The sequence below is a fragment of the Emys orbicularis genome, chromosome 5, assembly GCF_028017835.1.
Source record: "Emys orbicularis isolate rEmyOrb1 chromosome 5, rEmyOrb1.hap1, whole genome shotgun sequence".
NCBI lineage: Eukaryota > Metazoa > Chordata > Testudines > Emydidae > Emys > Emys orbicularis.
The window spans coordinates 84,603,932-84,619,897 of NC_088687.1; the positions used below are offsets into that span (position 1 = coordinate 84,603,932).

Below are 15,966 nucleotides of genomic sequence, written 5' to 3' on the forward strand. Positions count from 1 at the left end.
CCTGACAGACCTTTCAAGGACCTCCTATTTATAGGACCTAAGTGCCCTCTCTTAAGCTTCACTTAGGAGGCAGCTGGTGAATCACAGGCGCACTGGCTTCTTCCTTCTTTAGGGCTGGTACCACTCTGTGACACCTTGATTTTACAAAATTTTAATTTTGGGCCAAGTTTAAGTTGGCATTTAAAAAATAAAACCCACCCCGTTTTCACTGAAATAAAAAAGTTAAAACATTCCCAGTCAGACTTTAAACAACAAAAACAAAGTTTAAACAAAACCTAAATTTTTGGGATGTGATTGAATTTAATTTTTTCAACAAGGGAGTGCTACTGTATGGGAGGGGTGGATTAAATGTTTTAGGTAATTTAAAATTATCAAATTGTGTTGTAGTGTATATAGCATAGGTGAGAGTATTTGATTATAAGTCTGGTTTACTTTACAGTAAGTGTTAATGTACATACTTTACCAAAATGATTATAACTTGTACTGTATGTGTTCATTTTTCTTTTGTAGATAGAACAATGAGAGATTCCCATCCCAGTTGGGCCTGCTTGTCTTACAGCCTGTTGACCTTTTCCTTGCTTTGTGTAACAGCTGAGAACCAATGTAAGATCAGAAATCAAGTGGCTGACTGCAGTCATCTAAAGCTGAAACAAATTCCTTCAGATCTCCCAATTAATATAACCGCATTGGACATTTCTCATAACCAGCTAAACAAGCTACCACCTGCAAATTTAACAAAGTACAGCCAGCTTATTTACTTGGATGCAGGATCCAACTCCCTCTCTAAACTTCAGCCAGAACTGTGCCAAACTTTGCCCCTGTTGAAAGTTTTGAAGCTGCAACATAATCAGTTGCATGAGCTCACTGACAATGTTTTTGCTTCCTGTTCCAGCCTGACTGAGCTCAATTTAGGGTACAACATAATAGAGATCAAAAGCAATCCTTTCAAAAACCTGAAGGTAAGATATATAGAAATATTTCTTTTCTTCCCTTTTAGAAAATGAAAAGCAATTACTGAATTAGAATCCAATGCATCTCCAGAGCAGGTCATGGTCCTCATCTGGGAAGGTCCAATACACTTAATTAAATTTTTAATTTTTATAATTTTGCCAGCTAATACTGATGTTTATTTTTAAGCATGTTATTATTTTTATCACTTTGAATGTTCATAGCTATGGGAAATTATGGGTGAGGCCAGACAATTATTTAGTGGCAGTAGATGTTGAAATTCAAAAAGTTAAACTTTATAACTGTTAAAACACAAGTTGTTAACATCATATGTCAAAATATACAATGTAAATAACCTTAAATCAAACTCGAGCAGCATTTTTCTTACTTTGTGTATCTGTAAATTTTTATTATAATTGATCAATCGGTTTGTGTGTGTACAGTGAAATTGATGTTTATCGACATTTACCTATAAATAGCTATGCCTTCCAAGCCTAAACATACTCTTCTTCATTCTCTGGAGAAGAAGCAACCTATTGTTACTATTAACTTCTTCAGCCCTTTTATTTTCCCAAAGAATGTTCCAGATAAGACCCACTGGATTAGAGCAGAATGGGGTCTCTGCCACCTCTGTGGGGTCCTTCCCTCTATCTCCTTCTTCCTCTTCTGAGGCCTCTCTGTATACAGGGTCCATGGTCTGTGATGGGGGAAGAGTGGCAAGTGGGCAGGTCTGGAGAGGTGGGTGAGGTGGAGGCAGAGTTTGAGGTTGCATATCATTCCCCCTCAGTCCCTGTGGAAATGAGAGAAGATAATACAACCTGAGGAAAATGAAAAATCAGATACACCTCTACCTCGATATAACGCTGTCCTCGGGAGCCAAAAAATCTTACCGCATTATAGGTGAAACCGCGTTATATCGAACTTGCTTTGATCCACCGGAGTGCGCAGCCCAGCCCCCCGGAGCACCGCTTTACCACGTTATAGCCGAATTCGTGTTATATCAGGTCGCGTTATATTGGGGTAGAGGTGTAGGAAAAACAGCAGAATGTAGAATGACTTAAAATCTCCTAAATTTACTGCAAGTTTTTCTCCTTTTTGGCCAAGTCTAGACGGTAGTATGTTTTGTGTGTCAACTTTTCATATTCCAAGCACACACATTTGTGGTTTTCTTTACCAAGCTGAGGTAAAGCTTTTTCAGGCCTCTATGAGCTTTTGGGGTCTATATTAATTTGTAGCTGCTAGCCAACGTGGTCATCTGCTTAGAATTTGTCAGCATTCTTCTGCCTTGGGTGGTTGTCAAATTAACCACAGTTTATTTATCAGTAAACTGATCTCCAGCAGCTCAAGTGAGTGTTGTGGTTACCCTGACCAGCTAAGCTCTCTTTTAGCAGTTGGAGAATCACCAGAACACAGAATTGCTCTGGCTATGCTGGCATTCCTCCTGTGCTACTTGGTGATTACCCCAGAGTGTGGGGGATATATGATTATTTAGATAAGCAGGTTTTGTGCCTTTAGGCACTTCAGGGCCACAGTCTAGCCTTCACTAATACTGTGAGGCTGGCAAAGTAGTGGTATAATTCCCATTTTTTATTTGAGGAAATAGAGTCTCAAAGATATTAACAAGCTTGCCCAAGGTTACAAGTTATTAGTATTCAAGTCTAACTGTCAAGACCAATGTTTAATGTACTAACATACAGTGCCTCCCAGTTTACTTTCTCTCTCTGTTTCACCACTTATAAAAATAGGACTGTGGTAATACTTCATTTGTAGTCTCAAAGGACATAGCAAAAGTGGGTAATAATTATTAGCTATATTTTACACGTGGGTTAAGTAACACAATAAGGAGAGTTTTGCGAGGGAGTTCTTCAGGTGAAGGAGGAGCGATTACGGTTCGGGTAAGTTTGTTGTCTGTAGCATGTGTGTGTTTGTGCTTGCTGCTTGACTGAAATATACTGTGTGGTCTGTTTGTTTGGGGGACTGTGCTGACCCGCAGAGCCGTAACAAGGAATTTTTGCATCTGAGGCAAGGGCCGGCTCCAGGCTCTTCGGTGGCAATTCGGCGGCGGGTCCCGCAGTCCCTCTCGGAGGGAAGGACCTGCCGCCGAATTGCCGCCGCCGCTTCATTCATTCTTCGGCGGCAATTCGGCGGCGGGTCCCTCAGTCCCTCTCGGAGGGAAGGGCCTGCCGCCAAAGAATGAATGAAGCGGCCGCGGCAATTTGGTGGCAGGTCCTTCCCTCCGAGAGGGACTGCGGGACCCGCTGCCGAAGCAGTGGCGGCAGTAGAGTTGCTGCCGAAGCACCGCCAATCACGTGGTGTGTGGTTTTTTTGTTGGTTTTTTTTCTCCACCCCGCTTGGGCGGTAGAGCTGTGCCCCTCTGCTTTGCACGCCTGAGGCAAGTGCCTCACTCGCCTCGCCCTTGTTACGGCACCGTCTGACCATGTGTGTGATGAGCCTAGCAGCCTGTTAGGCAAAGCTGAGAGCTTCTTAACGAGGCTTTGATTCCTAAGCACTTTAGCACCCATCAACCCTTAACCAGGGGGCGGGGCTACTCAGGAAGACCAGGACTTTAAAAAGCCCGCTCCCAAGCGTCCAGAGGAGCTAGCAACCAGGAGTAGCTAACAGAGGAGTTTTGCGAGGGAGTTTTTAGAGGAGGGAGTGTGAACCAGGGGGCTAGATACACTTAACATTATTTAAACTTAAAGCCAAGAACCCCATGATAATAACAAAACAACCAGAAAGGAACTAGCTGCAGGAGTAAAAAGATAATGGAGGCACAAGTCCAGCAACAGAGTGGGGGCTATCCAGTTTATTGTACCCAATGCAGCATGTATGATTACCTGCCCTGTGGGCAGGTGGCGTATGTGTGCATTTGGTGCAAGGAGCTCCTGGCCCTCAGAGACCGTGTATGGGCTTTGGAGACCAGAGTGACTGAACTGGAGGAGCTAAGGGAGACAGAGAGGTATAGAGATGAGACTTTCTGGGACACAGTAGAACGGTCCCACCCCCCAGTCTGACAGCCTCTGTGCTGTGGAGAAGGATGAAAGTCTCAGGGAAGGAGAACATCCAACTGGAGCAGAGGGAAATGATCCCATAGTTGGGACCCTCCTTTCAGATGATGTCGTGGTATTCTCACACACTGAGGATACCTCTCCAGGGCAGGGAACTCCAGTTATTAGGAAGAGACAGGTAATAATTTTGGGGGATTCGATTATTAGAAACGTAGATAGCTGGGTTTGAGATGACTGGGAGAACTGCATGGTGACTTGCCTGCCTGGTGCAAAGGTTGCGGATCTCTCGAGGCGTGTAGATAGACTTATGTGTAGTGCTGGGGAGGAGCCAGTGGTCATGGTACGTGTAGTACCAATGACATAGGGAAGGATAGAAGAGAGGTTCTTAGGCTGCTACGTAAGAGATTGAAGTCCAGGACCTCCATGGTAGCATTCTCTGAAATGCTTCCAGTTCTGCGCGCAGGGCCACTTTGACAGGCAGAACTGCAGGGTCTCAATCCGTGGATGAGACAATGGTGTAGGTAAGGAGGAGGGGTTTAGATTTATTAGGATCTGGGGAAACTTTTGGGAAAGGGGGAATCCTATACAGGAAGGATGGGCTCCACCTAAACCAAAATGGAACCAGATTGCTGGCATTTAAAATTAAAAAGATTGTAGGGCAGTTTTTAAAATAAGGGCTGGGGGAAAGCCGACAGGTGTGGAGGAGCACATGGTTCAGACAGCGATATCCTTAGGGGAGGATCTACTAATGGAGATTCTCTATATCCTAGTAAGGAGGAGAGGATGGACGATGATAAAATACAGGTAGGATTTGATGAGAAACAGTCAAATGAAGAAAAGTCCCATTCAATTACATCATGTAATGGCAGACAGCTAAAAAGTGACAAGTTTTTAAAGTGCTTATATACAAATGTTAGAAGTCTAAATAATAAGATGGGTGAACTAGAGTGCCTCATATTAAATGAGGATCTTGATATAATATGCATCACAGAAACTTGGTGGAATGAAGATAATCAATGGGACACAGTAATACCTGGGTACAAAATATATCGGAAGGACAGAACAGGTTGTGCTGGTGGGGGAATGGCACTGTGAAAGAAAGTGTGAATCAAATGAAGTAAAAATCTTAAATGAACCAAACTGTACCATAGAATCTCTATGGATAGTAATTCCATGCTCTAATAATAAGAATATAGCAGTAGGGATATACTACCGCCCACCTGACCAGGCTGGTGATAGTGACTGTGAAATAATCAGGGAGATTAGAGAGGATATTAAAATAAAAAACTCAATAATGAAGGATTTCAATTATCCACATATTGACTGGCTACATGTCACCTCAGGACGCGATGCAGACATAAAGTTTCTTGACCCATTAAATGACTGATTCTTGAAGCAGCTAGTCCTGGAACCCACAAGAGGAGAGGCAATTCTTGATTTAGTCCTAAGTGGAGCACAGGATCTGGTCCAAGAGGTGAATATAGCTGGACCGCTTGGTAATCGTGACCATAATTTAATTAAATTTAACATCCCTATGGTGGGGAAAACACCACAGCAGCCCAACACTGTAGCATTTAATTTCAGAAAGGGGGACTACACAAAAATGAGGAAGTTAGTTAAACAGAAATTAAAAGGTACAGTGCCAAAAGTGAAATCCCTGCAAGCTGCATGGAAACTTTTTAAAGACACCATAATAGAGGCTCAACTTAAATGTATACCCCAAATTAAAAAAACATAGTAAGAGAACCAAAAAAGTGCCACCGTGGCTAAACAACAAAGTAAAAGAAGCAGTGAGAGGCAAAAAGGCATCCTTAAAAGAGGGAAGCTAAATCCTAGTGAGGAAAATAGAAAGGAGCATAAACTCTGGCAAATGAAATGTAAAAATATAATTAGGAAGGCCAAAAAAGAATTTGACTCAGCTAAAGACTCAAAAAGTAATAGCAATTTTTTTTTTTAAGTACATCAGAAGCAGGAAGCCTGCTAATCAACCAGTGGGGCCACTGGATGATCAAGATGCTAAAGGAGCACTCAAGGATGTTAAGGCCATTGCGGAAAAAACTAAATGAATTCTTTACGTCGGTCTTCATGGCTGAGGATGTGAGAGAGATTCTCAAACCTGAACCATTCTTTTTAGGTGACAAATCTGAGGAACTGTCCCAGATTGAGGTGTCATTAGAGGAGATTTTGGAACAAATTGATAAACAGTAATAAGTCACCAGGACCAGATGGTATTCACCCAAGAATTCTGAAGGAACTCAAATGTGAAATTGCAGAACTACTAACTGTAGTCTGTAACCTATCATTTAAATCCACTTCTGTACCAAATGACTGGAGGATAGCTGATGTGATGCCAATTTTTAAAAGGGCTCCAGAGGTGATTCCAGCAATTACAGACCTGTAAGCCTGACTTCAGTACCGGGCAAACTGGTTGAAACTATAGTAAAGAACAAAACTGTCAGACACATAGATGAACATAATTTGTTGGGGAAGAGTCAACATGTAAAGGGAAATCATGCCTCACCAATCTACTAGAATTCTTGAGGGGGTCAACAAGCATGTAGACATGGAGGATCCAGTGGATATAGTGTACTTAAATTTTCAGGAAGCCTTTGACAAGGTCCCTCACCAAAGGCTCTCAAGCAAAGTAAGCTGTCAAGAGGGAAGGCCCTCTCATGGATTGGTAACTGGTTAAAATATAGGAAACAAAGGGTAGAAATAAATGGATAGTTTTCAGAATGGTGAGAGGTAAATAGTGGTGTCCCCCAGGGGGTCTGTACTGGGCGTGGTCCTATTCAACATATTCATAAATCATCTGGAAAAACGGTAAACAGTGAGGCGACAAAATTTGCAGATGATACAAAATTACTCAAGACAGTTAAGTCCCGGGCAGACTGCAAAGAGCTACAAAAGGGTCTCTCAAAACTGGGTGATTGGGCAACAAAATGGCAGATGAAATTCAATGTTGATAAATGCAAAGTAATGCACACTGGAAAACATAATCCCAACTATACATATAAAATGATGGGGTCTAAATTAGCTGTTACCACTCAAGAAAGAGATCTTGGAGTCATTGTGGATTGTTCTCTGAAAACATCCACTCAATGTGCAGCAGCAGTCAAAAAAGCGAACAGAATGTTGGGAACCATTAAGAAATGGATTGATAATAAGAAATAAAATATCATATTGCCTCTATATAAATCCGTGGTATGCCCACATCTTGAATACTGCATGCAGATGTGGTTGCCCCAACTCAGAAAAGATATATTGGAATTGGAAAAGCTTCAGAAAAGGGCAACAAAAATGATTAGGGGTATGGAACAGCTGCCATAGGAGGAGAGATTAATAAGACTGGGACTTTTCAGCTTGGAAAAGAGACGACTAAGAGGGGATATGATAGAGGTCTATAAAATCATGACTGGTGTGGAGAAAGTAAGGAAGTGTTATTTACTCCTCATAACACAAGAACTAGTGGGCAGCAAATGAATTAATAGGCAGCAGGTTTAAAACAAACAAAAGGAAGTACTTCTTCACACCATGCACTATCAGCCTGTGGAACTCCTTGCCAGAGGATGTTGTGAAGGCCAAGACTATAATAGGGTTCAAAAAAGAACCAGATAAGTTCATGGAGGATAGATCCATCGATGGTTAGTAGCCGGGATGGTGTCCCTAGCCTCTGTTTGCCAGAAGCTGGGAATGGGCAACAGGGGATGGATCACTTGATTATTACCTGTTCTGCTGGATGGATCTTTGGTCTGACCCAGTATGGCTGTTCTTATAGAATCATAGAATATCAGGGTTGGAAGGGACCTCAGGAGGTCATCTAGTCCAACTCCCTGCTCAAAGCAGGACCTAATCCCCAACTAAATCAGATTATGTTTTTATAAGATATGGCCTATTGTGTAGAAGACAAAAGACTTTATTCTCCATTTCATTTGATTAACGCAGCGCAGGAAAGCAGGGCTGGCCTTACCATGAGGCAAACTGAGGCGGCCGCCTCTGGTGCCAGACTGTGGGGGGGGGGGGGGGCGCCACTAGGACCCAGAGCGTAGAAAATTGTGTCTGCTGCTGGTGCATATGTATTCTCTCTGCTCTAGATGCACAGAGATGGTAGAGTGCTGTGCTGGAGGAAGGAGGGCACAAGAGACACAACAGGCAAGCAGAAGAAAAGGTGAAAGGGAATAACAGAAAGCAGCAGGAGCTGCTGGGAGAGAGAGGAGGAGGAGGAGCCTCTTATGTACCTCTCTAGCACCCCCAGGAGCCTGGACTGATTAACACCAGCTTCTCAGAGAGCTTCCTGTTTCCTGCTGCTTCCCTGAACCCACTTGAGGAGAACAGGCAGTCAACTGAAGTAGTAGGAGCCAGTTAGGCCCTTAAGATGCTGATATCTTCCCTCACTCAGGCCCTGCTACCAGACGGCTTATTTGTCCCCTTCAATTGAGTGTTGAGAGCCACTAGAGCTGGCACAGAACAGCAGCCATGAGAGAAAGAAGAAAACACCCCTCTGGGGCAGCATTCAGAAAAAGAAAGAAAAGCTTCCTTTGCTTTCTATCTAAGCAGGAAGGAGCTCTCCTGAGATACATAGACACAAATGTTCACGGTGAGCCTTCTGGCCCCAGTGAGGATGTGAGTGGTGAGGAGATGCCTGATCTTCCAGTTAGTCAGAGTGCAGGTGACCTGGCAGCTACTGCTGAATAACCTCCCCTTACTATAGCATGGGGGGGGGGTCTGTGATAAGAGTGAACATAGAGCTATTCCACCAGCTCAGCATCAATCTGGGGGCTGCATAAAAGGGCCTTAGAACAACAGAGAACTGGGCCAATAGGTAGGCTCTAAAAACTTTTCTCACGTTGGTTGGCTGCCTTAGGCAAGTCTGAGCAACCCCCTTAAACTCTGTGTTCCACTTAACTGCTCTGTAAAATGTAGATACACCTCTACCCCTATATAACGTGACCCGATATAACACAAATTCTGATATAACGCGGTAAAGCAGTGCTCCGGGGGGGGAGGCTGCGCACTCCGGTGGATCAAAGCAAGTTCAATATAACACGGTTTCACCTATAACGTGGTAAGATTTTTTGGCTCCTGAGGACAGCTTTATATCGAGGTAGAGGTGTACTTGCTTACCTCATCGAATGTTGAAATGCAACTAAATAATGTTTACTAAGTAAAAGGATTAAGGCCACTCAGAGGGAGTGGTGAGAATAGAATTCAAGTCCTGGGCTAACTGTTTGCTGTCCTTTAGGCCTTTAGCAGGAGGAGGAGTTTTAGATAAGCAGCTTGCTTTTTACCATGTCATGGCAGGTCAAGATCACCAAGTGGTTGTAGCTTGCTGTGTGTGATGTCAGGGGGCTTTCTCCTGCAGGAGACTGGAGGTTGGCAGCCTGAAACCATGTTGGTCATCTAGCTTAAGGATTCCCATAATGGGTGACATCTGATGTAGACAGACTATTGCCTTCCAATGTATGTGTTTCTCTGTGTTACAATTTTTGTTCTATTGCTCTCCTAATTGTAATAATGTGACCAATTTTTAACTTCAGAATGGCTAAAATAATTCCAAAGATATCTAACTTGTTACTGTATTTTCACCTGTTTTTTCCCCCCCAGAATTTGAACATACTGGATGTATCTCATAATCGTTTGCTTTCTACAAAATTAGGATCTCAGCAACAGTTGGAGAGCCTTCGTGAGCTCGTGCTGTCAGGGAATAAAATCACTGAGTTAAAAAAGGAAGAACTAGATTTTCTTAGCAACACTTCCTTAAATAGGCTTGACTTATCATCAAACCCACTGAAAGAGGTAAGAAATACAAGACCACATCCTCAGCTGGTATAAATGATTTACACAAGCTGAAGATCTGACTCATATTTTTTCTATTTTGCAATCACTGATAAAAGAATAGTATTCATTTTTGGTCAGGGGTAATATTGTTCTGTTGAAATAAAATGCACATTACTTTATTCTTGATATTGTGAGTTGGTTTATTATGTAGGTGGAGTAAGATTTCTGATGCACTTAACTACTTATTTCCTTTTATTTAAGCATTTGGGATATGTAAAGATGCAATATTGTTATCACTCAGTCTTAACTAGTAGTAAAGGGCATGATTCAGCTTCCACTGAAATAAATGGGAGCAGGATCGTGTCACAATTAGTAACCAAAAGTACATCTACACTGCATTTTAAAACCTGTGGCAGCGAGTATCGGAGCCCAAGTCTACAGACTTGGGCTCATGGGGCTCGTGCTAAAAACAGCTACGTGTGGACAAAGGGTTCAGGCTCTGAAGGTTGGGTTGGGGAGGGCTTCAGAGCTAAGCTCCAGTCCAAGCCACAGCTTCTGCACTGCTGTTTTTAGTGCCATAGGTCAAGGCCTGGGAGCTTGAGTCTATAGACCAGGCCTCTGAAACTTGCTGCTCTGGATTTTAAAATGTAGTGTAGACATATCCTAAGAAAACACATTCAACTGTAGTAGCTAGAAAAGATAAGCAGCAACATTAATGTACTATAAGTGCTCAAAATAGCCATTCCATCTCTTTCCCCACAAACTTAGAGATGTTGGCCAGGGAAATGCAACAAAATACTACAAAAACAAAAAATAAATGTACTAAACTCTTTTTTCCACAATATTGTCTGTCTTTTTTCATGTTTCTATTCTTTTTTTTTTTCTTGAAAAGAAGCATCAATTTTCCTTTCCCTCTTTCTCTCTGCTGTTCACTTCCTTTGCTCTCTTGCATTGTATTCTCTTCCCCATTGTCCTTCCTTTGTTCAACTGTCACCCTCATTCCTTGTTTCTTACCTGTGTGCCATTGCCCACTTTTGTTTTTCTGTTTCTCTTCCTTTCTTCTCTCTCCTGCATATTTCTTCCCCCTCTGTGGCATCTTCCCTGGCATCACACCACCTCTCTGACTCTTTTAACTGAAGTTCCAATGGCTCTGGTTATCAATGCATTGTACAAGAACTGCCAACATCTGGGTTTTATTCCTAGTTCTGCCATAAATAGTCCTCTGGTATCTTGGACAAACTAGTTAATCAGTCTGTCCTTTCATTTCCTAACCTTTACCTAGCTCACAGAGATGGTGTAAGCTAAATTCATTCATGCAAAGTGCTCAGATATTATGGAAATGAGCACAGTAGAAAAGCATACAAATAGATTAAAAAGTGGATGTCCTCTATCCAAGTTTAATCCCTGCATGCTATTTTATGTACTACACATGTACACTCCAATCAATGCAGCATTAAAATATGGTTCTGCTCTGAAAAGTGATTGCAAAAATGTCATTGTTGAGTTCCTCCCTGACTTTCAGGATAAGTGTACTCATTTCACAAGTAAATTGGTATTGGTTTTGTTTTGTTGTTGTCTCTCTCCCTCCTACCCCCCTGTCAGCTCTGAAAGTCAACCTGTGTTCTTTCTAGCTCATTACTAGCACAGATGAGTACTTGTGCCTATCATGCATCAATTCTGGCAATGAATCAAGAAGAGGGGCAAATATTCTGATTTGTAACTGCCATTCATTTTGTGGAAAAATGTATGGGCTCTAGTTTCATGAGTGCATATTGTGCCCACAAAAAGGAGACTGAGTTAATCTTGACTGTTGTTGTAGGCCTAAATACTTTGGCAAAAAAACAAAACAAAACACAAAGTATTCCATGTTCTCCTTCATTTAGTGTCATATTGACACTTCTTGACAATAGATCAGTAAATGAAACCTCACAGGAAATACATGGCAGAGAGATTTGTTACATATATTTACAAGTTACCTCTAAAGATTCAGAGTTAAATGAGAATTAGACACAGAATTTCAAATCACTTTCATGTATCTACTGTAAAAGTGAGGTAGGTTTTTTCATTACTGATGAAAAATATTAATTTTCAAGGGTATTACTACAGTGTTTTGAACCATTACTATAGAAATATAACACATTTTAAAACAAAGTTTGGTTAAATCCTGTGGAGTTTAGTGAAAATCTATGAGTTAATTTAAATTGTATTCTTGGTCTATGGTAGTGATTTGAAGAACTTTCCAGCTTTTGGCTTTATGGAACAACTTTCTTAGGTGATTTATTTTTTCTTTTAATGTCAAAATCATTAATTTTTTTCCTTCTAGTTTCACACAGGCTGTTTACATGCAATTGGAAATCTGTATGGCCTTGTGCTGAACAACGTTGAGCTTGGCGAAAATCACACAGAGAAACTTTGCTTGGAATTATCAGGCACAAGAATTCAGAATCTGTCACTGAGCCAGGTCCAGCTTTCTTTTATTTACAAGTCAACCTTCCACGGACTGCAAACAACAAACATTACAGCTTTAAACCTTTCCAAAAATTATTTGAACATGATAGACAATGACTCTTTTACCTGGCTTTCAAACTTAGAGAATTTAAACCTAGAGGATAATAGGATTTATCACTTATCTTCTCATTCATTGTATGGATTGTCCAATGTCAAATATTTGAATCTGAGAAGGTCACATGTCAGAAAAATTGATGATTTCTCCTTTCGTTGGCTAAGCCATTTAGAGTATCTTCTTATAGATAGTAATAATTTTCAAGAAATTACTCCTAATATGTTCACAGGCTTGGACAATCTGAAATATTTGAGTCTATGTAACTGGACCAATGGCTTACAAATAATAACTAATAAAACGTTTTCATCACTTGCTAATTCTACTCTGCGGTTTCTTAATCTTACAAAAAGTAGAATCACAAAAATAGAAAGTGGAGCATTTTCTTGGTTGGGACACCTAAAAATTCTTGATTTGGGACTCAATGAAATAAACCAGATGTTCACAGGTCATGAGTTTAAAGGTCTGCAAAATATTGAGGATATCTACCTTTCCTACAACAAACAGTTGACTTTGACAAGCAAATCATTTGCTTTTGTTCCAAGCCTTAGAAAACTGATGCTACGGAAGGTAGCTTGTAGCAATCTGGACCTCTCTCCTTCACCTTTTCACCCTCTACGGAATCTAACCATCCTGGATATCAGCAACAACAATCTAGCTAATGTAAAAGATGATTTGTTTGATGGACTTCACAAACTTGAAATTCTGGATTTGCAACATAATAATTTGGCTCGACTTTGGAAACATGCCAATCCAGGTGGCCCTGTCCTTTTTTTAAAAGATCTTCTTAACCTGCATATACTTAATTTGAAGTCTAATGGCTTGGATGAGATTCCAGTACAAGTTTTCAAGGGATTGTTTCAATTAAGAAGCCTGGATTTAGGATCAAATAATTTGAACTTGCTTCCAGCATCTTTGTTTGATGACCAGATATCTCTGAATTCATTGATCCTTCAGAAAAATCTTATAACATCTGTTGAAGAAAAAGTGTTTGGGACAGCTTTCAAGAATCTGAAAGAACTAGAGATGGATTCCAATCCATTTGACTGCACCTGTGAAAGTATCTCCTGGTTTGTTAGTTGGCTTAATGTGACCCAAACAAACATACCTGGATTAGATACCCATTACCTTTGCAACACCCCACCTAAATATCATAGTAATCTGGTGATGCATTTTGACATTTCACCCTGCAAAGATAGTGCCCCTTTTAAATTACTGTATATAATAAGCACCACTGTGATAATGCTCCTCATCTTTATTGTTATTCTTATCCATTTTGAAGGCTGGAGGATAGCATTTTACTGGAATGTGTCAGTAAATCGAGTACTTGGTTTTACAGAAATAGACAGGCAACAGGAAGAATTTGATTATGATGCCTACATTATTCATGCAAGAAGGGACAGGAATTGGGTGTCCAAGAACTTCATTCCTCTGGAAGAAAATGATCAGTCTCAAATTAGGTTTTGTTTAGAGGAACGAGACTTTGAAGCAGGCATATCTGAATTTGAAGCCACTATTAATAGTATAAAAAGAAGTCGGAAGATTATCTTTGTTGTCACTGAACATCTCTTAAAAGATCCCTGGTGCAAAAAGTGAGTATGTGCGTGTGTGTGAATAACACTTGTTCAGCAGATCTTTAATGCAATCATCTCTAAGACAGCGGTCTACTTTCTTGAAAACAGAAAGTCCAGGGCAAATTATACTTTGTGACATGAGTGTAACTGTCTGACATTTAATGGAGATACTCCAGATGTACCCCAGTGTAACTGAAAGCAGAATTTGGCTCATAATCTACCTGCTTGTCTAGTCAATCAAACCATCATTTCCCTTCAGATGATCTTCCCTAAAAATAGATGTTTGAGACAAGACAGTGATTGGTGAGGTTGTAAACATACAAAGATCATTTTTTGAGCCAGGGCCTTCCCACTGCCAGTTTTGGTGGCTGACAGAAAGAAGACTGTATACTAAGTGAGCCTAAAATTGAGACAGTTAACTTGGGTTAATTTCTTGGAGGGGAAATTATTATTTTTTTTAGTTAAATTAAAAAATGAGTGATTTATTTATGTAATACCAGTATTATCATAAAGGTTAAATGTTAAAAACTATATACAGATTCGGCACTGACCTTTGTGGGGCTATCACAGAAAATTATTTGATGTCACTCATCCCTACATAAGTCAGCTGATTCAATCATTCATAAGCTCTGTGTAGTTATATAGCATGTACTTTCAAGACACCATTTTTTAATTGCCTTATTTTTTGCTTAAGGTTCAAGGTGTACCATGCTGTCCAGCAAGCTATTGAGCAAAGTCGGGATTCCATCATACTGATCTTCCTTCATGACATTCCAGATTACAAACTGAATCATGCACTTTGCTTGAGAAGAGGAATGTTCAAATCTCGCTGCATCTTGGATTGGCCAGCTCAGAAAGAACGGGTCAGTGCATTTCATCAGCAATTAAAAATGGCACTTAAATCTAGCAGCAACATGCATTGAATTTCTAAAGTATAAGATAGAACTGTTAGGACACTTCATTTCAGACTGACTAAAGGATAAGAGTCCTTATGGGGAAAAATTAAACCAATCCACAGCAACTCCTCTATTTTTCCTATTATGTGTTTTTAATTGGTAATTGTTCTTATCCTTCGTATATTGTTTCACCTGTATTTTGAGTTCATAAAATGGTCATGATGGACACAAAAAATAGGACCGACAACTCTTTCAATCTGTGATCATAAAGAATCAGCTTATTTAAAATAGAGCAGAAATAGAGTGAAGAAAGGGGTGGTGAGAATGAGTAGCGGCATGGTAAATTTCCACATGAAGGGGTGCTGAAAAGACTGGGACTGTTTACTTTAGAGAGGAAATGAATAAGAGGGAGGAAATGTGATACAGATATACAAAGTAATGAATGCTAGAGAGGGAGTATGCGCCTGGACACGTAGACCTCATTTGTTAATTCCTTCAGTGTTGGAGAGGGCTGCGTGCAGGCCCTCTGGAATAAGATGAATTTCAAGCAATGTGAGAAGATCCAGAACTTCTCTCCTGCTTCCTAATTCTAATAGTCTTCTATCTAGATGCCTCCCCTCTAAAATAGCTTGAATTTAGGGCATCCCGAAAGGAAATGTTTTAGTATTCTATAAATTCAAGAACAGTAAATTGATATTTCTAGTTCTTAATTTTTTTTTTCAAATGAAAGATGAAGTCTGATAAATATTGCTTCCATAGCAGATAGTTATTATCCAAAATGCATTTTCTGGGTATAAGGACCTTACCTTGCAAAGTTCTAAGCTATGTACTTTTTTTCTTTTTAGTTCTACCTTTGGTTTTTCCACTTAAAATGAGTTGGAGAAAGGTGTTTAAATAAGAATGGCATACTGGTACCATGTGTTTTGTAAACAGTACAATTAATAGTCAAAGGGAAAATGAGAGCTTTAACAGTGACTTGACGAGAGCGCACTCACAGCTACCCATAGGACAGAATTTGATGGAGGAACCAGGCTATTGCTCTGACAGTACTGAACATTGATGCCCTAATTCCCTACTCCTTTGTACCAGGCTACTATTCTGATTTGGTGAAGTCTCAGACTCATTTGACACAGATATAAATGACTATACAAACTGCAAGGCAGTGAAGAATCAGCCCCTAAAACTTTTAAACCCTTTTAGGG

At 40.5% G+C, this 15,966-nt stretch overlaps 1 protein-coding gene across 1 annotated transcript; it reads left to right on the forward strand.

Moving 5' to 3' along the window:
• Positions 1 to 518: 518 nt before the first annotated feature.
• TLR3 (toll like receptor 3) lies at positions 519 to 14,791 on the forward strand. The gene is made up of 4 exons (XM_065405195.1): positions 519 to 959; positions 9,561 to 9,752; positions 12,058 to 13,886; positions 14,563 to 14,791. Exons 1-4 carry the CDS (start codon positions 519 to 521, stop codon positions 14,789 to 14,791), a joined length of 2,691 nt encoding a protein of 896 aa, XP_065261267.1.
• Positions 14,792 to 15,966: the final 1,175 nt, after the last annotated feature.